This window comes from Mastigoproctus giganteus, chromosome 11 (assembly GCF_048544385.1).
Source record: "Mastigoproctus giganteus isolate SK-2022 chromosome 11, ASM4854438v1, whole genome shotgun sequence".
NCBI classification, from domain to species: Eukaryota; Metazoa; Arthropoda; class Arachnida; order Uropygi; family Thelyphonidae; genus Mastigoproctus; species Mastigoproctus giganteus.
In genome coordinates, this window is record NC_143585.1 from 2,408,650 (window position 1) to 2,434,995 (window position 26,346).

The following is a 26,346-nucleotide window of genomic DNA, read 5'->3' on the forward strand; positions in this document are numbered from 1 at the left end:
GAAAGGCTTAAGTTTTGCAAATTACAGTGTCTGGAAACTAGGCACCAGCGGGGTGATCTGATAGAGGTGTACAAAGCCTTGAATGGTTTGAGCATGCTCAATGCTGATGGGATTCTTCCTCTAGCTCAGAAAAATCACCTGAGAGGGCATAAATTCAAATTGAGGAAAGACAGATGTAGGATAGATGTGCGGAAATTTGCCTTTAGCCAGCGGGTGGTTGGTGGGTGGAACAGACTTCCATCCCTTGTCGTGGAAGTTGATAGCCTAAATAAGTTTAAGGCTCAGCTGGACAGGTATTTCGAACGAACAGAGGGGTGAAGTGGAAGTGGTTATTTTTATTTATTTATGTTACTTTTTTTTTTTTTTTTTTTTTTTGGCTCATGCTGCATAAGCTTGCTTTCTTGCATCAAATGCCTCTACTAATGCTAATGCTAATGCTAATGCTAATGCCCTTGAAACAACGAGGATTTTGTGGTTTTCCTATAACAAGAGGTTGTTCAAAGTCTCCCAGCATATTTGTACACAATAGTACAGTCAAGCGTTCCTCAGAAATTTTTCCGCCCTGGCACTTTTCGTTTTTTAGACTCATTGTTTTTTCAGGAAGAGCTTTAAAAAACAACCCTGTTTCATCACAGTTGTAAATATCCTTAGCTTCAAAATCACGACATAAATCTTCCAATTTAACGGTCCACTCTGTTACAACCCCAGTATCAACAGATCCACCTTCACCACTTACCATTTTCCAAGAGATTTTATGCCGAGTTTTGAACTTGTCTAGCCATCCCACAGAAGCTTTGAACTCATTTACTCCCATAGATTTCGCAACCTCCAAAGCCTTTTCCCTAATAATAGGCCCATTAATGGGAATTTTATTAGCACGTGCGCGACAAAGCCACTCATACGTAACATTGTCAATTTGAAGTCCAACAGTTTTCGGGAATGATTTTTGAACCTGATCATTTCCGTGTTGCCAAAATTGTTTGAGCAGTTCATTTTTTTTCTTTAGGATGTCGCTTACCTGAGTCTTCCCGATTTTGAATTTTGCAGCGAGCTTGCGAACACTATTTTTTTGCCGATCATACGCATTAATGAGTTCGACTTTATCTTTTAAAGTTAAATGTTTACGAGAAGACATTGTGCACTTGACACGACACTGAACAAAACTGAAAACTGAAACTCAAAAGACAAAAGTCTTACCAAATCCCCCCCCCTGCACACACCGAATTCATCAGAAGTTTTACACGTGCCTTAAAATTCTTGAAAAAGGGTTTAGAACCGCGACGTAAACCTTGATAAAATTCAGAGAATCGGAAATAGAAAAACACACCATTGAGGCAATACGTGGAAGAAAAATTCCTAGAAAAATGGCCGTGAGCTCGCCCGCTGCCCGTTATGGGGAGATCAAATTAAGTGCTAATCTAAACGAAACAGTGCAGATTGCCTGTCCACGTCCGTTACAGAGAATGTCCGCTACATAGAAGCTGAAAACCAATAGAGGTGAGTTGGGAATTTGAAAATGTCCGTTAGGAAGTTTCACTGTATATCATATTATACAAGATGGAATTTTTGGATAAAATTCATATCATCCAAATTTTTTTTTATATTAATTGGAAAAATGAAATCCAAATATTTCATTTCTCCAATTAATGGCTGAATTCCCAGACCATCTCGTGTTTTTTTTTTTGTTTTTTTTCACTTCTTGCTTCTGACCATTTAGTTATTCTAGACAAAGTGTAATAACTCTATAATAGCAACATAAAAAAATTTACCTGTAGGACTAATATTTGTTTTGGATGGTGTTTTCAAATCAATTAATGAAGTACAACTCTGAATAGGTAAAGGACCACCAGGGCTAATTCGTTCAACTAATCTGTCATCTCCTAAATTATCCAAATCTCTTTTGTCACTTGATGCATCATGAAGAATCTGATAGCTAGGTGGCATCCCAACACCAATAGCTGTATGGCCAAGGACAAAGTTCTACAGCATAATAAATTTGGGTTAAATGGTTTATTTAAAAAAAGTTAAAGTAAACTAAAAATTAAATTAAATATAATGAAATTCTGTTAAAAAAGCTAAGTGATAATAAACTCTACAAGAAAACATAATCCATCATATTTTTATATAATCTAAAAAGAATGCCATCTTTCTCAAGTTGCCTTAACACATTTGTACTTCAGGCCAGACATTTACACAGCACATTACAGACAGTTAATTACTGTCTGTACAACTAAGGTTTTGTGGATCAACTTGCATGTGGTGTAGGCTGAAACCCAGAATAACCCAATTCCCTCCAATTGAGACTGGATAACTAGAACCCCAACAGAAGACGCCTCTTTTAGGACTTCCTCTAGACAGGATTTCAACCAGAACCTCTCCAAGAGAGTGACAAGTGTGTAAACTCCATACTACCATAAAGGATGTGACAGCATGCAGCTTGATCAATGGCATTATAAATTGAATGCAGGAAAAATTAGAAAAGTCACATGAAAGAAATGATAAAAATTAAAAGCCTTTATGATTAAAAATACAACAAACTACTTCAGAAAAACATAGAAGATACAGAAAATAGTATATAATTTATAGAAAAAAAAGAGGGGTAAAAATGATGCAGTAGCTAAAGATGAATTTCACTTCATTTAATATAAAGATACATGACAGAGGAATATACTGGAAATATAGGTCACGCAAAGTCAAATGTCCTGGATTTCTGATATCAAAAGATGGTAAAAACAGGAAATAATACAAACAAGTAAATTGATCATTCACAGAAAAAAGGCCACTCAACAGACAGATACAAAAAAGCCTGTGGCTGATCATAAAATTTGGTAATTGTAAAAAATAAAGGACATTAAAAAAAACAAAGGAAATACAATAGTAGCAGTATTGGCAGATGATACAAGAAAGCAAGCATATGTTAGGAAGAGAAAGAAAGAGAAGGGAAAAAAATGCTTCACATATCACCTGTCCATCCCCTCTAATAGTCTGTCTAGTTCTTCCCTGAATTTACTCAAATGACCCAATTCTGCAACAGCAGATGGAAGTTACACTAGTTGATTGAGTAATTACAGAGTAATTCAGTTAAATCAATTTGTTCAAACAATCAATATAAAAATATATATATATATAGGAAAGAATCAGAAATACTGATTTGTCTGATGGATACCGTCAATGTAGATCCACTGGTGATACACTGTTATGTTATCCATCTACACATTTCAAATCATATTTCAAAATCCTTTGAATGTGTTTGACATAAAAAGATTCCATCTTATGTATTGCTGTTGTATATTAATTACCTTCTTCACTGACTGTAAATGCTATCTATCAACATTGCAGATGGCAGCACAGTGCATTCCACCTTCCAGTTTTAAAAATCTTGACCTGCACAAAATATAAGTTGGTCTGTAACCAAGTTACAAAGGAGATTAGGCAGGTGAAGGCAGATTACAAGAAATCTTTGGCAAAGGATGCAAAGAAAAACAGCAAAGAGTTCTTTACTTATGTAAACTCTAGAAGGAAGAGGATGAATCAGATTGGTCCACTTGATATCGTTGGTTCGACTGTTGATGATCCTGCTCGGGTAGCTAACAAACTAAATATATATTTTGCATCTACATTCACACATGAGGAGTTATTCAGGGAGGGGAATGCCAGAGGTGTATTCAACTCTGGCAGTAAGCTAGATAATCTTGTAATAACTGAGAGTAAAATCAAGGTGAAATTGTTGAAGATAAACACAAGAAAGGCACCCGGGTTGGATGGGATCTATCCATTTATATTAAAGGAGGCAGCAGAGGAAGTAAGCAAACCCTTAGCCATAATTATGAGAGCTTCTTTGGACTCAGAGGAGGTACCCACAGACTGGAGATGTGCAAATGTGACCCCAATTCACAAAGGAGGATCAAAGGGAGACACAGGTAATTACAGACCTGTTAGCTTAACTTCTGTTCCAAGGAAATTAATGGAGGCACTGGTTAAAGAAGCATTGCAGGATCATCTAGAGAAGACTTCAGTTATAGCTCGGACACAGCATGGGTTTGTTAAGGGGAAGTCATTTCTGACCAATTTGATTGGATACTATGATGTAATCACAAAGGAACTGGATGCAAAGAATAACTTTGATATCATATATTTCAATCTTAGAAAGGCTTTTGATACTGTTCCACATGGATGATTGCTGCACAAATTGGAGCAGTCTGGCATTGCTGCTAGGGATAAAGGGATGGATGAGTGGGAGAAAACAGAGAGTGGTAATCAATGGACACTGCACTTCGTGGACTAATGTTATTAATGGAGTCCCTCGGGGTTCAGTGTTGGGTTCATTGTTGTTTTCTGTATTTTTAAATGATACTGATGATGGTATATCAGGCTTAATGTCCAAGTTTGCAGATGATACGAAAGTTGGCAGGGTTGTTAATGACACTAATGACAGTACGCTGCTGCAACAGGATCTAAAAAGGTTGAGCAGATGGGTTGAGAGGTGACAAATGAAGTTTAACATTGACAAATGTAAGTACTACATATGGAAAGCAGTAACACCAGAGTAATGTATCAACTCTGTGGTACTACACTGATGGTGGTAGAGAATGAAAAGGACCTGGGGGTAATTGTGTAGGCAGATATGGAGTTTTCTGAGCAGTGCAGATGGTCTGCAAGAGTATCTCACGGTGTCTTGTCAATGATATACAGGAATTTTTCTAGCAGAGATAAGGAGGTGATTATCCCCTTGTATAAGGCAATGGTCAGGCCACACCTTGAGTACTGAAAACAGGTCTGCGGCCTCATTTTAAGAAGGATGTAGAGCTGTTGGAAAGAGTACAGAGAAGGGCAACAAGATTAGTGAATGGAACAAAGGATTGCTCTTACGAAGAAAGGCTTAAGTTTTGCAAATTAAAGTGTCTGGAGACTAGGCATCTGTGAGGTTATCTGATTGAGGAATATAAAGCCTTGAATGGTTTAAGCATGCTCAATGCTGATGGGATTCTTCCTCTTGCTCAGAATAATCCCCTGAGAGGGCATAAATTCAAATTGAAGAAAGGCGGCTGTAGGATAGATGTGCGGAAGTTTGTCTTTAGCCAGCGGGTGGTTGATTGCTGGAACAAACGTGCATCATTGTAGAAGTTGATAGCTTAAATGGATTCAAGGCAGAACTTGACAAACATTTGGAGTGAGTGGATGGGTAAAATAAGGAGTTTTTTTTTTTTTTTTTGGCTGATGCTATATAAGCTTGCTTTCTTGCATCGTGTGCCTTTGCTAAAGCTAAAGTGCAACAGTATCAAAAGCCTTTCTAAGATCCAAATATATAAGATATCAGAATAGATGACTTTCAACAACCGGTGAAATACCACCACTTTGCTTATTGGAGGCTTGAAGTGGCGAAACCCATGTTTGGTCTCTAGAGCAAAGGTTCTGGCATCCCCTTCCCCCCATACTTCTTCAACCCATGCACGGTACTAAGTACTATAGGTTTGATACCTTTCGTGTTTGGGGTTTTCATAAAAAATAAAAATAAAAATAAAAAATAACTTCTTCAACCCATGCACGGTACTAAGTACTATAGGTTTGATACCTTTCGTGTTTGGGGTTTTCATAAAAAATAAAAATAAAAATAAAAAATAAAAAAAAGTATCCAATCAAATTGGTCAGACAAGATTTCCCCTTAATCCATCCAACCCCTTAATCCAACAAATCCATCCTGTGCCCGAGCTATAACTGAAGTCTTGTCTAGATGATCCCACAATGCTTCTTTAACCAGTGCCTCCATTAATTTCTCTGGAACAGAAGTTAAACTAACAGATCTGTAATTACCTGTATCTCCCTGTGATCTTTCTTTGTGGATTGGTCACATTTGCACATTTCCAGTCCCCTGAGTCCAAGGAAGCTCTCATAATTATGGCTAAGGGTTTGCTTACTTCCTTTGCTGCCCCCTTTAATATAACTGGATAGATTCTATCCACCCTAGGCACCTTTCTTATGTTTATCTTCAAACAATTTCTCCTCTACTTTACTCTCAGTTATTACAAGATTATTCATTCAGCTTACTGCCAGAGTTTAATACACTCTGGCATTAACTTCCCTGAATAACTCCTCATGTGTGAATGTAGATGCAAAATATTCATTTAGTTTGTTAGCTACCTGAGCAGGATCATCAACAGTTTAACCACTGATATCAAGTGGACCAATCTGATTCATCCCCTCCCTTCTAGAATTTACATAAGTAAAGAACTCTTTGCTGCTTTTCTTTGCAACCTTTGCCAAAGATTTCTTGTAATTTGTCTTTGCCTGCCTAACCTCCTTTGTGACTTGGTTACAGACCAGCTTATATCTATCATAGGCTTCTGTGTCACCTGTTAATTTATATGCATCCCATGCATTTTTCCTCTTTGCCACATGTCTAATGAGTTCATCTTAAACCCATTTAGGCCTAAATGGATGTCAGATGAACTAATTAGATGTGTGGCAGAGAAGAAAAAGCAAAAGCCTTTCACTTTACCCTTAACAAAATTTGTCTTTAATTAAATTCTATGTTAGTATATTGTGATTACTGCTATCTACTTGGTCTTTTACCTAAAAAATTTAAATGCATGAATAATTGGTGCTGATAACCAGATAGAGTTTTGCTTCCTTTTATTGTCTCTCTAACATGCTGTGAGTGACAACCCACAAATTCCAGTTAACATCTTGAAATTTAAAATCCCCCATAATAAGATATTCTGATTTACTGGCCCACTCTATGAAATCCTTTCTTTCACACTCTACTCTAAAATCTTTTCCTTTATTTGAACTTTTGTTTTCTAATAAAATCGAAATTGGCTTGCATCCAAATCTCCAGCTTCATTTTCTTCCTATACAAAGTTCACAATTGGAAAGCAGTAATTAATCAGTCCCAACTAGATTTGGGTAGGAATAGAAAACTTACTTCTTGTTCAAATTGTAGTAGAGCATTCTGGTCTGTTGCCAAAGATATTGGCTGCAACTTTTGCCCATCTCTACTAAAACACAAAGATAAAGCCAACTTGTCAGCACTCTACGTTTCTTCTCTCATATTGTTGATTATGGTAAACCACCTCCTATCATTTCCAGTACATTAACTTTTGCCCCAGGCACACATACCCTGGATCCTGTTCCACCTATCTTTTTTTGCATAATATATTCCCTGCCTCCCTGACAATAGAGTCATCAACAATAACTAGTTCCTGTGGGACCAGTGCATTCTGCCTTGGAGATTGCATCTGTGTTGTCTGATGCACAGGAGCTAGCTCTGGCATTGAGTTGGGCAGCTGAGAGCTTGATGGGCCCTCATATTAATCTCTTCAAGGGCATTTGCCCTACAACCTCAAACTCTCATAGATGCCCATCAGAATGCTGAATTGGTGCCTAATTTCTTCACATTTCATGGGGATGAATCCACGGAGCTTGGTTAGAACTATAAAACTACTTATGGAAAATAATTTAGTATAACAATTAAGTCAATAAAATGACTAAATATAAATAAAAACCTCTGCACCTAGCACACACAAAGACCTCCTCCTTGGCTAGATCATGTCCTGTTCTAGACAGGTCTGCAAACATTTCACATTTTGCGCATTGTTTTAGACTGTGTTGTACTGGAGAATCTCCCCCTTCGGTTTTCCCGCAAGCCACAGCACTCTGGTTATTCTGTGAATGCTGCTTTGCTGGTCTAGTGTGGGTCATGATTCCGTTAAGTATAATTTAGTTAACAATGAACTTTAATAAGATTAATAAATTTTACTGATTAATTGATTAATTTCTAATACAATGCTACAATTTTTGCTATCTAGTTTTACATTAAACCTTATGCTATTCTGCATCATATAACAATGGCGGCAAGTTACAAACATAAAATCTAAGGACACTGAGTATTAACTTTCAAAATCCCTATCTAAATTTGAAAAAAATCCACGGAGCTTGGTTAGAACTATAAAACTACTTATGGAAAATAATTTAGTATAACAATTAAGTCAATAAAATGACTAAATATAAATAAAAACTTAGCATTCGCCGGACTGGCTAAAGGCAAAACCCACTGGCTAAAGGCAAATTTCTGGACATCTATTCTACATCTGTCTTTTCTTAATTTGAATTTATGCCCCCTTATGTTCGTAATCTGAACAAGTGGAAGGATCCCATCAGAATTCAGTGTGCTCAACCCATTCAACTCACTGTGTTAAGTCTCTTCTTCTTCTTCTTCCTGTCACATAGCTCCCTGAGGAACTGTTGTGGTCACCAACAAATTCCTCCAACTGCATCGATCATGTGCTCTACGAGCGCACTGCAAAGTGTCATGCCCAGAAGTTCACCGATCCCATCCTTCCACCTAGTTGCAGTTCTTCCTCTGCATCTCTTCCCCTCAATTTTTCCTTCCATTATATTCTTCAACAGAAAGTTTTCCCTTCTTACTATATGACCAAAAAACTTGAGTTTTCTTTTGTTGATGCTATGAAGAAGAATTTTAGGCCTGGCAATTTTATTCAATACCCACTCATTTGTTCTTTGATCTAAGTAAGAAATATGCAGTATTCTCATGTAACACCGCATTTCAAATGCCTCAATTTTCTTCCTGGCAACTCTTTTCAGATTCCATCCTTCACATGCATAAGTGGCAACTGAAAAAATTAATGAATCAATGATTCTCAGTTTTGTCTTTAGGGGAAGATCTTGATCTCTCTGTAATTTTGTCAGATCAGTGACCAACGTTTTAGCAATTGCCTGTCATCTCTTTACATCATTTATTCTTGAACCTAAGTAATCAAATTCATCAACTTCTTCATATATCTTGCCCATTAACCTTCACTTTACTGGAACCAAGATTATCACCAATCACCATAATTTTAGTTTTTTTATCCTTTTTTCTTACTTGCTTCACATACTCTCCTCAGAGTTTCTTTAAGATGATCCTTAGAACTGCAAATTAGCACATTGTCATCTGCATAATGAAGGTTGTTTTAACTTCAGTCCTCCAATTTTGATGCCAGTCTCTAAATCTTCCAAAGCTTCACACACAATATCTTCGGCATAAAGATTAAAGGAGTGAGGTGACAAAATACAGCCCTGCCTGACACCGTTACCTATTGTGAAAGAGTCCATGTTTCCCATGTTGGTTCACTGTTTCTATTAGATAGCGTAGTATTGACATTTAATTAATTTTATTTATTGATTTTATTAATTTAAAACAGGAACAGGAAGGAACTGTGAGAACAGTTCCTTCCTGTTCCAGTAGCTTAATCAGCTGAATTATGTGGATTGGGAAACTCATATTAGTCATTGTTTCCCATAGTCTCACTGGCTCCTTATTCTGGTATTTGAATAATATATCTGCAATCAGCAGGTAATTATTCAACCCACAGTTGGCACCTCTCATTACCCTGCAGTCTTTTGTTGTCCATACTGACTTCTGGCAAATAATTATAAAGTCTATAATTGATTTCTACTGGAATGATGATCGCTCCCATGTAAATATTTACGGATGTTTTAATGTTGAAAAAAAAAAGGTGGTAAGAATTTTCAGGTGGTATTTATAGAAACCGATAAGACTCTCACTGTCGTCATTCAAAGTCTCTTCTCCAAAGCGACCCACTACATTGTCATTCCTTGAGAGTATGAGAGTAAATGAGCCTGTAGTACTGGGATCCATCACTTAAATATAAATATGTATATCCAGTAAAAATTTTAGTACACATTTAATTACAAATGGTCTGAAGCTTTCGAGGTTAAATGGGCCTCTTCGTTAGCAAATACTAACAGAATGGAGACATTAGAGACAAAATTGGACTATGTATATATAAAGTGCTTTAGCATCATAATACACAGCCATTTCTGAATAAACAGAAAATTTTTAAGGCAACTCGTTGTGAAGGTATTCACAATATGAGATATAACCTAAAACGATGCCGCCTTAAAAATTTTCTGTTTATTCAGAAATGGTTGTGTATTATGATGCTAAAGCACTTTATATATACATAGTCCAAATTTGTTCGCAGCTTGAGGCTCTAGCCCTAAATGCGCCTTAGAGACAAAATTTTAAAGGATACAGTTGTGCACACAATGAGGTGTGTGCGCACGGTTGACCATTCAACCACTAGATTGGTGTTCATTGTTGCTGCATGGACGTGTGTGGTTATGCTTCCAGCGCTTATCTAGTCTCAAAACAGTTGCCTCCAAGATAGGGTGTAATCTCATTCCCTTGCTGCGGTTCATAATTCTTGAATTACATGAGATATTAAGCGACTCTAGCCAGAGGTGGTGGCGAAAGTGTCGGGATTGGTCAATCACTTCTTAGTCACGCTTGGGATTAAGTTCATGGTGGTTCGACCAGAAGTGTTCTGCGATTGTGGATTGGTCAGTCTCAGCAAGGTGAATCGATCTGTCGTGATCTGCAAGGCAGCCTTGAATACTACACCGCTGTGCAAAAGAGGGGCGACTGGAGTCTTCACGTTGGAAACCAGAGAATGCAAGTTTCTAGCAGGTAGCTGCATGCATTTTATGTTGTATTCTCAAAGGATTTTGGAAATCTGGCCCTACATGCCCAGATAGTAGGGAATGTAGGCAGTAGGTACATTGTCATGAGTTGATGGCGGTCTTGGGTGGATCTTGAGCTCCTGCGCTTGCAATTAGCACTTGTCCAATATGTAGGTTGGATAGTCACAACTGACCAAGTCTGTCCTCACTCTGGAAATCTCGGTGCACCTAGCTTTATCTGTGCTGGAGTGGCTCCAAGCCCGGGAGAACAGGGTGCGGGCGGTGCTGTTGAGATGGCTTGGGGCATGGCCAGATCTGTAGTTGGTGAACTGACCGCACCACACTGGTATAATGAGGTTTCCAGGTAAAACGTGTGGGCCCACACGTTTTACCAGGACATCCAAGAATGGAATGGATCTGTCCACTTCTAACTCTAAAGTGAACTGGTTGAACACTGACAAGGAATTGAGGTACTCCAGCAATGTTGTTTCAGAACCACATGGGATGACGGTGAAGATGTCATTGACATATCTGCACCATGTTGTAATAGGTACAGGTGGGTTCAGGAATATCTGTTCTTCCAATTCTTCCATGACAATGTTGGTCACGATGGAACCAACAGGAACACCCATGGCAATGCCGTGCACCTGCTTGTATATGGAATCTTCAAAGGTAATGACACTGCCTGATAAACACAGTTTGAGGGTATTTTTTAATCCTCTGGAATGGGCCCCCCCAACAGGAATCTAACCCACCTTTTGGAAACATCAAGTGAGTCAGAGTCTCAAATTGAAATGGCACAAACTGGGCCTGGCCCACCTTCCCATGGTATGGACGAGTACCCAGAATCATCTCTCCAGAAGACTGATGCTTCTGTATAGCCAAGTGGACAACAAGAGAACACAGACACTACACACACAAACCTACACGACTCTCATATCTGGTCCTTTACAGTGGTCCTGTTCTTCACAGAGATACTAGGCAGAGATGAACTAACATTCTAGGAGCCGCCCGTTAGAAAAACACATGTCCAATGTTTCTGCTGCCTGCCTTTTCTTTACATTCTTCCATGGGCACAGTTCTTTCAGATTTGGTTTCTATAATTTTCCAATCTTCTCTCTTCCAAACCAGTCTGAACACACACCGGTCAGCATCCTTTTATTGTCCAACTTCACTCATAGAATGAACCTTTCTTCTTCCTCATTTATTTCTTCAACTTCTGTTTTCTGGAACAACCTCCATTTACATATATTTCCTGAAAATTATAATCTACAAAATTTCAAGTCTAATGTCAACAAGTATCCTCTTTCATCTTCTCAACCTTAAACCCATGATCGGTACCAACTACTATAGGTTCTATATGTTTACAGTTTTCAAAAAAAATAATAATAGTATTTAATATAAATATTTTAAAAAATTTATATTAAAATTTTTTAAAACTATTTATACATATAATAAACACAAATAAATGCACATTATTATTATTTGGTTTTTAGGAGCATTAGCAACTAAGGCCATATTGCTCCGGGGATATGAGGTGGTCATTTCCTCACCTTTCCGCATCCTCCGTATTTGGTGGGCACAGGCTCGAACCGCGGTCTAATCAAGAAGCATGTGCTACGCACAGCTGCTCCTGCCCACCTGGCTATGGAGGATAAATGCACATGCCCACAGAGATTTTGCACATTTATTGGAAGTAGAAGTAGTAGTGGCATGTAGTAGTAGGAGTACTAGGCCTAATAACTCTGATGAGTATAATAAGAAACTGTACAGGGAAATAGAGTGGGAAAGTAGTAGTAATAGCAGTGGCATGCAATGCAAGAAAGCAAGTGTATGAGCTTATGCAGCATCAGTAAAAAAAAAAAAAAAAAAATCACACCATTCCCTCCAAATGCCTGTCCAGTTGCTCCTTAAATATATTCAACCTATCAACTTCCACAACGACAGATGGAAGTTTGTTCCAGCAATTAACCACCTGCTGGCTAAAGGCAAATTTCCGCACATCTATTCTAGATCTGTCCTTTCTTAATTTGAATTTATGCCCCCTTAAGTTCGTAATCTGAACAAGTGGAAGGATCCCATCAGAATTCAGTGTGCTCAACCCATTCAAGGCCTTATACACCTCAATCAGATCACCGCGCAGGTGCCTAGTTTGCCTCTCTTGGTAAGAGGATCCCTTCATTCCCCTTACCAATCTTGTTGCCCTTCTCTGTACACGCTCAAAATCCTTCCTAAAATGAGGCCTCCAGACCTGTACGCAGTACTCAAGGCATGTCCTGATCATTGCCTTATACAGAGGGATAATCACTTCCTTTTCCCTGCTAGCAAAATTCCTATATATCATTGACAAAACCCCATGACCTGCCCTGGCAGCCTGTCTGCATTGCTCAGAAAACTTCATATCTGACTGCACTGCACAATTGCTCCCAGGTCTTTTTCATTTTCTACCACCGTAAGTGTAGTACCACACAGTTAGTACGTTTCTCTGGGGTTACTGCTACCCATATGCAGTACTTTGCATTTGTCAAGGTTAAACTTCAATTGCCACTTCTTAGCCCATCTACCCAAATTATCTAGATCCTCTTGCAGTAGCACACGGCCATTGCTGTCATTAACAACCCTGCCAATCTTTGTATCATCTGCAAAGTTCAACATTAAGCCTGATATACCTTCATCAATATCAATGATAAATATACAAAACAACAGTGGACCCAACATCGAACCCTGTGGGACTCCACTAATAACATTAGTCCACGAAGAGCAGCACCCATTTATTACCACCCTCTGTCTTCTCCCACTTAACCATCCTTTTATCCATTGTAGCAACTTACCCTTAATACCATTCTGCTCCAGTTTGTACAATAGTCTTCCATGCGCAACAGTTGTCAAAAGCTTTCCTGAAATCCAAATATATGATATCAAAATTATTTTTTGCATCCAGTTCCTTTGTAACCACATCATGATATCCTATCAAATTGGTCAGGCAAGACTTCCCCTTAACAAAACTATGCTGTGTCCGAGCTATAACTGAAGTCTTGTCTAGATGATCCTGCAATGCATCTTTAACCAGTGACTCCATTATTTTACCTGGAACAGAGGTTAAACTAACTGGTCGGTAATTACTCGTGTCACCCTTCGATCCCCCTTTGTACATTGGGGAAACATTTGCACATCTCCAGTCCGTGGGAACCTCCCCTGAGTCTAAGGATGCTCTCATAATTACGGCTCAGGGTTTGCTTAGTTGCTTTGCCGCTTCCTTTAATATAATTGGATAGATCCCATCAACCTCAGGTGCTTTTCTTATGTTTAACTTCAACAATTTCTCCTCTACTTTGCTCTCAGTTATTACAAAATAATTACGTATCCTGCTACAATTTGATAACCTTCTGCCCTTTTCAAACCTTAATAATTCCTCATGTGTGAATGTAGATGCAAAATACTCATTCAGTTTGTTTGCTATCTGAGCAGGATCATCAACAGTCGAACCATCGATGTCAAGTGGTCCAATCAGATTCATCCCCTTCCTTATAGAGTTTAGTTAAGTAAAGAAATCCTTGCTTGTTTTTCTTAGCATCTTTTGCCAAGGATTTCTCGTAATCTGCCTTCGCTTGCCTAACCTCCTATGTGACCTGATTACAGATTAGCTTATATCTGCCATAGACTTCTGAGTCGCTTGACAATTTATATGCATCCCGTGCATTTTCCTTCTCTGTTATGAGTCTCATTAGTTCGTTTGATAACCATTTAGGCCTAAACCTTGAACAATATTTGTTAATAGATATGAAACTTTTAGTAGCATCCATAATTAATTCCTTGAATGCTTCCCACTTAGAATTTACTGTTGATAACATGGTCAGTTGATCCCACTGTACAGAATTTAAAAGTTTTCTGAGACCACTGTACTCACCTTTATGGAAGCTAAAACCCTTTCCTTTACCCCTGATGGTAATTAAATCTTAAATAAATCCCACATCAGTACACTGTGATCACTGCCACCTAGTGGTTCCTTTATCGGCAAATTCTTAATATACGAATGATCACTGCTGATAACCAGACTATGAGTATTACTCTCTCTGGTTGCCTCTCGAACATGCTGGTGCAGAAAACTATCACCCAATAAATCCACAAAAGTCTCATTAGTGTGTGAGTGACCAACTCACAAATTCCAGTCAATATCTGGGAAGTTAAAATCCCCCATTATAAGACATTCCGATTTACTAGCCCACTCTATTTCTCTGTACAATTGTTCATTGTACTCATTCGAGTCATTAGGCCTAAAACACACTCCTACTTTTATTTTTGCTTTCGCAGTGCTTATGTCACACCAAACTGACTCAACAGTGCACTGTTCATCTATATCAACTGGGTGCACTTCTTTTGATTTTATGTTTTTCTTAATTAACAGCATAACACTTCCTCCCTTTCTATTTTGTCTATGCTTTCTGTACACATTGTACTCCCCAAATTCCAGTTCTGCATTCCTTATATCTGTGTGACACCATGTCTCTGCTATCCCAACAATATCCGTCTTTGATGTCTTGAACAACACTTCAAATTCATCAAATTTATTTACTATGCTTCTAGCATTGGTATACATGCAAGCATACATGCTCCTATTCCTATTCCTAGTTACCCTAACACATCCCATATACCCACATATTTCACAATGACTGCCATCCGTCCCTGAAACCCCCAACACCCCTTGCTCCAGGTCGCTACGTATTCTAATAGAAGTTGTGCAAGAATCCCCTTCACCTCTGCCTGCGGCTACTGTTAGATTATTAGTCCTTGTATCCCCCCAAGCTAGCAGTTTTCCGACACACATAACACTGCCTCGATAGCATCAGCAAATATTCTTGCACCCTTTCTATTTAAGTGTATCCCATCCCTGTAGAAGCAGTCTCTCCTGTTAACAAGTACAGACCAGGCTGAAAAAAATTCTACCCTTTGAGCCGTGCATAATCTTTCCAGGGGCGAATTGATCGATAAGGCTCTCATCATATACTCTCTTCTATCGTGTCTGGGCAGAATTGCAGACACTTTTAAATTCAACCCTAATTCCCGGCTTTTTTTCAACAGTGACCTGTACTTGTTAAGTAATTCTGCCGGTCTCCTACTCTTAATATCATTAGTGCCAACGAGTACAACTATATCACCTTTTGTGCCCTTAAAAGATGATATCCGCTCTACAACGTCATCAACCTTTGCCCCTGGCAGACATACCTAGGTCCTGTTCCACCTATCCTTTTTACAAAGCATGTTCCCCATTTCCCTGACAATAGAGTCACCAACAACTACTAGTTCCTGTGGACCAGCGCATTCTGCCTTGGTTGTTGCCGCTGTGTTGCGTGATGACCAAGTGTAAGCTCTGGCGTTGATGTGGGCAGCTGAGAGCTTGATGGGCCCCTCAATTTAGATCCTTCGAGGGCATCCACCCTGTCCTTCAAGCTCTCATATATATAGTAAATCAGAGTCTTATAATGGAGGATTTTAATTTCCCAGATACTGAATGGAATTTGTGGGTTGGTTACTTACACACTACCGAGGCTTTTGTGGATTTATTGGATGATTGTTTTCAACATCAGCATGTTCTGGAGGCAACTAGAGGGAGTAATACTCTTGATCTGATTATCAGTAGTGATTCTTCATGCATTAAGAATCTGCAGATAAAGAAACCACTAGGTGGCAGTGATCACAGTGTGCTGAAGTGGGATTTACTCAAAGAGGTAACTACCATCAGGGGTAAAGGGAAGGGTTTTTGCTTTCGTAAAGGTGACTACGATGGTCTGAGACAGTATTTAAATTTTATACAGTGGGACCAACTGATGATGTTACCAATGGCAAATTCAAAATGGTAAGCATTCAAAGAACTTATCTTGGAAGCTACTAGGCTTTACATACCAACTAAGAAATATTGTTCAAGGTTTAGGCCTAAATGCATGTCAGATGAACTAATGAGACATATGGCAGAAAAGAAAAATGCATGGGATACATATAAATTAATGGGTGACATGGAAGCCTATTATAGATATAAGCTGGTCTGTAACCAAGTCACAGAGGAGATTAGGCAGGCAAAGGTAGATTATGAGAAATCCTTGGCAAAGGATGCAAAGAAAAACAGAAAAGAGTTCTTTACCTATGTAAACTGTAGAGGGAAAGGGATGAATCAGATTGGTGCACTGGATATTGACGGTTCAACAGTTGAGGATCCTGCTCAGGTGGCTAACAAACTAAACGAGTCTTTTGCATCTACATTCACAGATGAGGAGTTATACAGGAAGGGGAATGCCAGAGGTGGAGTAAACTCTGGCAGTAAGCTAGATGATTTTGTAATAAGCGAGAGGAAAATGGAGGGGAAATTGTTGAGGATAAATATAAAAAAGGCACCCGGGGTGGATGGTATCTATCCAGTTATATTAAAGGAGGGAGCAAAGGAAGTAAGCAAACCCTTAGCCATAATTATGAGCTTCCCTGGACTCAGGGGACGTACCCATGGAAGATCAATGGGAGACACAGATAATTACAGACCTGTTAGTTTAACTTCTGTTCCAGGGAAATTAATGGAGGCACTGGTTAAAGAAGCATTGCAGGATCATCTAGACAAGACTTCAGTTATAGCTCGGACACAGCATGGTTTTGTTAAGGGAAAGTCGTGCCTGACCAATTTGATTGGATACTATAATGCAGTCATAAAAGAACTGGATGCAGGGAATAACTTTGATATTATATACAGTATTTGGAACTTAAAAAGGCTTTTGATACTGTTGCACATGGAAGACTCTGCACAAATTGGAGCAGTGTGGCATTGGAGGCAAATTGCTGCTATGGATAAAGGATGGTTGAGGGCAGAATACAGAGAGTGGTAATCAATGGACACTGCTCATCGTGGACTAATGTTATTAGTGGAGTCCATCAGGGTTCAGTATTGGGTCCATTGTTGTTTTCTGTATTTATAAATGATATTGATGATGGTATATCAAGCTTAATGTCCAAGTTTGCAGACGATACAAAGGTTGGCAGGGTTGTTAAGGACAGTACTGATGCTATGCTGCTGCAACCGGATCTGGAAAGGTTGAGCAGATGGGCTGAGAGGTGGAAAATGAAGTTTAACATTGACAAATGTAAAGTACTACATATGGGAAACAGTAACCCCAGAGCAACGTATCAACTCTGTGGTACTACACTGACAGTGGTAGAGAATGAAAAGGACATGGGGTAATTGTGCAGGCAGATATGAAGTTTTCTGAGCAGTGCAGATGGGCTGCAAGTGTAGCTCATGGTGTTTTGTCAATGATATACAGGAATTTTTCCAGCAGGGAGAAGGAGGTGATTATTCCCTTGTATAAGGCAATGGTCAGGCCACACCTTGAGTATTGTATACAGGTCTGGAGGCATCATTTCAAGAAAGATGTAGGGCTGCTGGAACGAGTACAGAGAAGGGCAACAAGATTAGTGAATGGAACAAAGGGTTGCTCTTACGAAGAAAGGCTTAAGTTTTGCAAATTACAGTGTCTGGAGACTAGGCACCGGCGAGGTGATCTGATAGAGGTGTATAAAGCCTTGAATGGTTTGAGCTTGATCAATTCCGATGGGATTCTTCCTCTTTCTCAGAATACAGTAAACCCCCGCTATTCGCGGTATCTGTATTCGCGGTTTCGCGTATTCGCGGTCGCTGATTTAAACCTAAAAAAAATTGAATTTTAAAGCGCCATGAACAAAACATGGGCGTGGCTAAAATCATTTTGCCTAGTCCACAGAGTAGTACAGTCAGTCGTCGTATAACACGTGTTTGCACTACCCGAATTCGCTTATGCACGATTCGCCTTTGTGATTACAAGAAATGGCAGTCGGACAGGAATCACCCCAACTGAACCCAACATAGGAATAAAGAGAAGATTCTGAAAATGTATTTATTTTTTTATAGCAGTGCAGGGAAAAACACATTTCACCATAATAACGTAAAATTCCAGCTATCGGTATTATCGCAAATGCAATTAGATCGAGTTTACTACCCGTTTATAACAGATTCCACTAGCAGGAAAGCAACTGGAAATTGTTTTTATTGTTTTATTGTTTACTAAAGCAGAAATGTGCTTTAGTAAAATGTGAGCTAATGAGGTGTTAATAGAGTTGTCTCTGCCTTTATGGCGTTGTTTATTCAGTTGCTATACGCTCACAGCTTTGTTTATGTGTATCAAGCGTGCCTCCTCATTTTGTAATTGTGCTTTATTCCCTAAAAATGAGTAAAAATAACTTAAAAGTTGTAAAAAGGAAGCGTCCTGCGCTCAATGGGTGGGGGGGGGGTGACAAAATTGCGAGCGCGGATGTTTCACGCTAATCCTTGTTCAGTATGTGTAATGCACTTGTCATAGAAGGTTTCATCTCTTGCTTTTAATTGATACATTTACAAAAGTGAAAATCTACCATTTTGCAGTGTGTTGGTGTAACCAGACATTTTCGAGCGTGTTAACGTTAAAAGAAAGTGACTTTATTGTGGACAAATTATTTTCTAATCCTACAGAAATATGCCCGCGAATAACAAGGGAATTGTGAAAAGATCAAAGAAGGTGATGACATTAGCGAGTAAAATTGAATTGTTAGACAAAATTTCTAATGGTGAAAGTGTCTCCTCAGTGGCAAAACATTATAAAATCAATGAGTCAACGGTGCGATCAATCAAGAAATCGGAAGAAAAAATCCGCCGTAGTGTCCGTGAAAACGCGCTAATTGCATCAAAAATTTGCTCTGTAACTCGTGATGTGAAATTAGAAAAAATGGAAAAGGCTTTAAATCTGTGGATAGAAGACCGAACTCACAATAAAATCCCGTTAAGTTCACTCATCATTCGTGAAAAGGCAAAACACCTTTATCAGCGCTTCAGCGAAACTGGTGATAGCACTGGCGGGATAAGTTTTTTAGCCAGCAAAGGTTGGTTTGAAAGATTTAAAAATCGATATGGCCTTCATAATGTGAAACTGGTAGGCGAGTCTGCATCAGCGGATTTCGTGGCTGCAGAAAGTTTCCCGACTGAACTAAAAAAATTAATTACGGACAAAGGATATGTTCCCGAACAGGTGTTCAATGCAGATGAAACTGGGTTGTTTTGGAAGAGAATGCCAGCCAGAACATACTTAACACAAAATGAAAAATCTGCTCCTGGATTCAAAGCTTCCAAAGATAGGCTTACTCTTTTGTTTTGTGCAAACGCTAGTGGACACATGATCAAACCAATGCTCGTGTATAAATCGCAGAATCCACGTGCTTTGAAGGGAAAGAATAAAGGTCATCTTCCAGTTTATTGGAAATCCAATAAAAAAGCCTGGGTAACAACTACACTTTTTAGAGAGTGGTTTAATGATAGCTTTGTGCAAGAGGTGGAAAGTTACTTAGCTTCAAAATCTTTGCCTTTCAAAGTTCTGCTTCTTATTGACAACGCGCCAGGACATTCAAGCAGTCTAGAATTTGACCACCCAAACGTTGAAATTGTGTTTTTGCCACCCAACACCACGTCACTTTTACAACTGCTAGACCAAGGTGTGATTTCTGCGTTTAAGTCCTACTATGTTAGGAGAACTTTTACTGGCTTAATTGAAAAAATGGAAAGCGAGTCAGACTTAACTGTAAGCCAAAGTTGGAAAAATTATAACATTGCAGATTGCCTGATCAACATCAAGACATCAGTTGATGAGATAAGTGCATCTACAATTAACGCGTGTTGGCGAAAATTGTGGCCAGAAGTGGTTGTTGCTAAAACAATCCCTAATGTCAATGAACTGGTTGCCGATATTGTAGAAATCGCACATGGAATAGAAGGCGGGGGCTTTGAAAACATCGATGCAACAGACATTCAGGAACTTATTGAGACTCATGCAGATGAACTTACAATAGAAGAGTTGGATGAATTAGTAACAAGGTCAAATGAAAACCAAAATGATCCTGAGGAGGAAGATCTCAACGTTGTTAGACCACAGTTAAATAGTAAGTCATTAAAAGAAATCTTTAGCCTCTCTATACAACTTTCAGAAAAAGGTGGTAGAAACGGATCCTAATTTGGAAAGAAGCATCAAGTTTAAACGAGACCTAGAACAATTACTCTTGCCTTACGGGGAAATTCAAAAGGAGCTCAATAAAAAAATGAAGAAACAAACTTCGATTATGAGTTATTTTTCGCCCAGCAACCCATGTTCTTGATATGTTTTTGAAAGGTTTGTTTAAAATGTCTAATAAATATGTACAGTATTACATTTAATAAATTGTTTCTTATTTTCATTTCGATGCCTTATGCTTGTATTTTTCTATGTACTTTCTACGTTTGTCTATGTACATAGTCATTATGTAGGTAAATACTGTACACATAATACGTACAGACAAAATTTTAGACTAATTTTTGTTATATATTTCATACTTTGGAACGGAACCCCTTTATTACTATGGGAGCCATAACTCAGTATTCGCGTTTTCAGTATTCGCGGAATTTCTCAGGAACGGAACCCCCGCGAATAGCTGGGGTTTACTGTAATCACCTGAGAGGGCATAAATTAAAACTGAGGAAAGACGGATGTAGGATAGATGTGCGGAAATTTGCCTTTAGCCAGCGAGTAGTTGGTTGGTGGAACAGACTTCCATCCCTTGTGGTGAAAGTTGATAGTCTAAATAAATTTAAGGCTCAGCTGGACAGGTATTTCAAACGAATGGATGGGTGAAATGGAAGTGGGTTTTTTTTTGGCTGATGCTGCATAAGCTTGCTTTCTTGCATCATATGCCTCTGCTAATGCTAATGTGATGGAAGAAAGCAAGTGTATGAGCTTATGCGGCATCAGCCAAATAAAAAAAAAATTCACACAACCATTCCCTCTAAATATAACTGGATAGATCCCATTCATCCCAGGTGCCTTTCTTATGTTTAACTTCAACAATTTCTCCTCCACTATACACTAACAGTGGTGCCACCAATGTTAGTGTATAGATAAAACAGTATAGCCGCCAGTGTATAATATATTCTATAATACTACAGTTCTGTATTATAGTACTGATATATGAACAATATAAACATTACTGATTATAGTATTGTTATAGAATAATATAAAACACTATTTGCTACTCTTCTACATAATTGAGTATAGGGTTTTTTTTTATATATATATATATTATTTTATTATTTAAGATGTTAGTTATAGTGGTAGAGTCTAATGGTGTAGTTAAAATCAAAATTTAGCAGATTGTAGTGTATGCCGAGAAACAAACCGGTACGATATAATGGCCCAAGAAACATAAAATCCTATGTAAGCACCGATGGCAACCTGGAAAAAATATATATGCAATATAACATAAGGAAAACCTTACATATCAAAATTATATTATAAAATAAAACAAAATTATGTTAATTATAGGTATATAGATATATTGAAAGGGACTTTTTCGAGGGCTAACCCTCTCAATGTATCAACCATAATTAACAGGCTATCCGTTTCTGTAGTCATCATGCAGCATAACGGTGTCCAGAATATAGTTATATAGTATATGATAGCAATACCAAATGAAGGTAATGTAGTATTAGATAACAAAACCAGAATATATATAACGGTTAACTAAAATTAATATATCCCAATTTAGTCGTTAGCTGGCTAGATGACTGTTAGCCCGATGGATAGCTAATTTACAAAAGATAATAATACATAGCATAATAAGGCGCATTTAGGGCTAGAGCCTCAAGCTGTGAACAAATTTAGACTATGTATATAAAGTGCTTAGCATCATAATACACAGCCATTTCTGAATAAACAGAAAATTTTTAAGGTGGCATCGTTTTAGGTTATATCTCATATTGTGAATGCCTTCACAACGAGTTGCCATGATATTGCACTACTTCGAATAAGTAACGCTTCACCTAAGGAGAAGACTAGTGTTACTTATTCTCAGATAGGTATCACCACCCAGACAGCACTGTTTCAGGGCTATTTGGCCCTTCGTCAGTGAGTGGGTAGGTACCCAAGTGATGCAATGATGGCAAAAACAGTTATGAAGTATAACTCCACAATATGAGAGATGCCTGATGGTGTATGATGTATTTAGACTAAGGCGCATTTAGGGCTAGAGCCTCAAGCTGCGAACAAATTTAAACTATGTATATAAAGTGCTTAGCATCATAATACACAGCCATTTCTGAATAAACAGAAAATTTTTAAGGTGGCATCGTTTTAGGTTATATCTCATATTGTGAATGCCTTCACAACGAGTTGCCATGATATTGCACTACTTCGAATAAGTAACGCTTCACCTAAGGAGAAGACTAGTGTTACTTATTCTCAGATACGTACCACCACCCAGACAGCACTGTTTCAGGGCTATTTGGCCCTTCGTCAGTGAGTGGGTAGGTACCCAAGTGATGCAATGATGGCAAAAACAGTTATGAAGTATAACTCCACAATATGAGAGATGCCTGATGGTGTATGATGTATTTAGACTAAGGCGCATTTAGGGCTAGAGCCTCAAGCTGCGAACAAATTTAGACTATGTATATAAAGTGCTTAGCATCATAATACACAGCCATCTCTGAATAAACAGAAAATTTTTAAGGTGGCATCGTTTTAGGTTATATCTCATATTGTGAATGCCTTCACAACGAGTTGCCATGATATTGCACTACTTCGAATAAGTAATGCTTCACCTAAGGAGAAGACTAGTGTTACTTATTCTCAGATAGGTACCACCACCCAGACAGCACTGTTTCAGGGCTATTTGGCCCTTCGTCAGTGAGTGGGTAGGTACCCAAGTGATGCAATGATGGCAAAAACAGTTATGAAGTATAACTCCACAATATGAGAGATGCCTGATGGTGTATGATGTATTTAGACTAAGGCGCATTTAGGGCTAGAGCCTCAAGCTGCGAACAAATTTAGACTATGTATATAAAGTGCTTAGCATCATAATACACAGCCATTTCTGAATAAACAGAAAATTTTTAAGGTGGCATCGTTTTAGGTTATATCTCATATTGTGAATGCCTTCACAACGAGTTGCCATGATATTGCACTACTTCGAATAAGTAACGCTTCACCTAAGGAGAAGACTAGTGTTACTTATTCTCAGATAGGTACCACCACCCAGACAGCACTGTTTCAGGGCTATTTGGCCCTTCGTCAGTGAGTGGGTAGGTACCCAAGTGATGCAATGATGGCAAAAACAGTTATGAAGTATAACTCCACAATATGAGAGATGCCTGATGGTGTATGATGTATTTAGACTAAGGCGCATTTAGGGCTAGAGCCTCAAGCTGCGAACAAATTTAGACTATGTATATAAAGTGCTTAGCATCATAATACACAGCCATTTCTGAATAAACAGAAATGGCTGTGTATTATTTCTGTTTATTCAGAAATGGCTGTGTATTATGATGCTAAGCACTTTATATACATAGTCTAAATTTGTTCGCAGCTTGAGGCTCTAGCCCTAAATGCGCCTTAGTCTAAATACATCATACACCATCAGGCATCTCTCATATTGTGGAGTTATACTTCATAACTGTTTTTGCCATCATTGCATCACTTGGGTACCTACCCACTCACTGACGAAGGGCCAAATAGCCCTGAAACAGTGCTGTCTGGGTGGTGGTACCTATCTGAGAATAAGTAACACTAGTCTTCTCCTTAGGTGAAGCGTTACTTATTCGAAGTAGTGCAATATCATGGCAACTCGTTGTGAAGGCATTCACAATATGAGATATAACCTAAAACGATGCCACCTTAAAAATTTTCTGTTTATTCAGAAATGGCTTTGTATTATGATGCTAAGCACTTTATATACATAGTCTAAATTTGTTCGCAGCTTGAGGCTCTAGCCCTAAATGCGCCTTAGTCTAAATACATCATACACCATCAGGCATCTCTCATATTGTGGAGTTATACTTCATAACTGTTTTTGCCATCATTGCATCACTTGGGTACCTACCCACTCACTGACGAAGGGCCAAATAGCCCTGAAACAGTGCTGCTAGGGGGAGCTTGATGATGTCCGGAGTTTCCAAGAATAGGTAACAAAGCCTTCTCCACTGGGGAAGCGTTGCCTATTCGAGGAGTTTATGAGTTTTTGAGTGGTGTGAGTTGAAGGAGTTACTGTCCCTTTCATTCTTCTACACTGTTTCTTTTCCTCTTCCACTCCTACTATAACTTTCCCTCTACCTTTTTTGCTTTTCTAGTCTAATAGGGACCAGTGGATATTCGAGTAGATATTCACATTACATACATAAATAGCCCTGAAACAGTGCTGTCTACTCACTGACGAAGGGCCAAATAGCCCTGAAACAGTGCTGTCTGGGTGGTGGTACCTATCTGAGAATAAGTAACACTAGTCTTCTCCTTAGGTGAAGCGTTACTTATTCGAAGTAGTGCAATATCATGGCAACTCGTTGTGAAGGCATTCACAATATGAGATATAACCTAAAACGATGCCACCTTAAAAATTTTCTGTTTATTCAGAAATGGCTGTGTATTATGATGCTAAGCACTTTATATACATAGTCTAAATTTGTTCGCAGCTTGAGGCTCTAGCCCTAAATGCGCCTTAGTCTAAATACATCATACACCATCAGGCATCTCTCATATTGTGGAGTTATACTTCGTAACTGTTTTTGCCATCATTGCATCACTTGGGTACCTACCCACTCACTGACGAAGGGCCAAATAGCCCTGAAACAGTGCTGTCTGGGTGGTGGTACCTATCTGAGAATAAGTAACACTAGTCTTCTCCTTAGGTGAAGCGTTACTTATTCGAAGTAGTGCAATATCATGGCAACTCGTTGTGAAGGCATTCACAATATGAGATATAACCTAAAACGATGCCACCTTAAAAATTTTCTGTTTATTCAGAAATGGCTGTGTATTATGATGCTAAGCACTTTATATACATAGTCTACATAGCATAATGTAAAATTATATAGAAAGAGATCCATCCTTTGTTAAACGTATACATATGTGGTATATTAGATATCGTATAGGTAGCATTAGTATTAGTAGCATACGCTAAATGTAACAAGAAGCAATAGTAGCATAAGCTAAAGAAGGCGAACGGAAGCAAAGTAAAGTATAGATATCTATATTTATATAGATATCTATACTTTACTTTATTTATTTTTTTTTTTTATTTATATTCATCCAGCAAGCTAACGGCTAAATTGAAATATTTTAATTTTAGTTAACCGTAATATATTTTGGTTTTGTTATCTAATACTACATTACCTTCATTTAGTATTGCTATCATATACTACATAACTATATTATGGACACCGTTATGCTGGATGATGACTACAGAAACGGATAGCCTGTTAATTTTGGTTGATACATTGAGAGGGTTAGCCCTCGAAAAAGTCCCTGTCAATATATCTATATACCTATAATTAACATAATTTTATTTTATTTTATTTTATTTTATAATATAATTTTGATATGTAAGATTTTCCTTATGTTATATTGCATATATATTTTTTCCAGGTTGCCGTATGCGCTTAATAGGATTTTATGTTTCTTGGGCCGTTATATCGGTTTGTTTCTCGGTATACACTATAACCTGCTAAATTTTGATTATAACTACACCATTAGACTCTACCACTATAACTAATATCTTAAATAATAAAATAACATACAGACGGATGTAATGTTTAATCATATAAGATGGCATTAATCGGATCTGTGTTGGTTTATTTATTTATTAAACTAAATTTGGTATATTTATTATATTTAGTTTATTGATTATGCATTTTACATACTTTGGATATATATATATATATATATTAGAAGAGTTTTATTAAGTCCAAAAACTATAAATATATAGTAAACCCTCAATTTAATGGATTTCACGGACCGGACAAAT

The 26,346-nt window shown here is 38.2% G+C and overlaps 1 protein-coding gene across 1 annotated transcript in view; it reads right to left on the bottom strand.

Moving 5' to 3' along the window:
* The window catches only part of LOC150077645 (homeobox protein dve-1-like), a 174,430-nt gene that overhangs the window by 140,440 nt on the left and 7,644 nt on the right, over positions 1 to 26,346 (bottom strand). Inside the window, exon 2 of the mRNA XM_090385189.1 lies at positions 1,770 to 1,980. Within this exon, the coding sequence (XP_090241315.1) occupies positions 1,770 to 1,980 (211 nt within the window). The remainder of the gene's footprint in view (positions 1 to 1,769; positions 1,981 to 26,346) is intronic.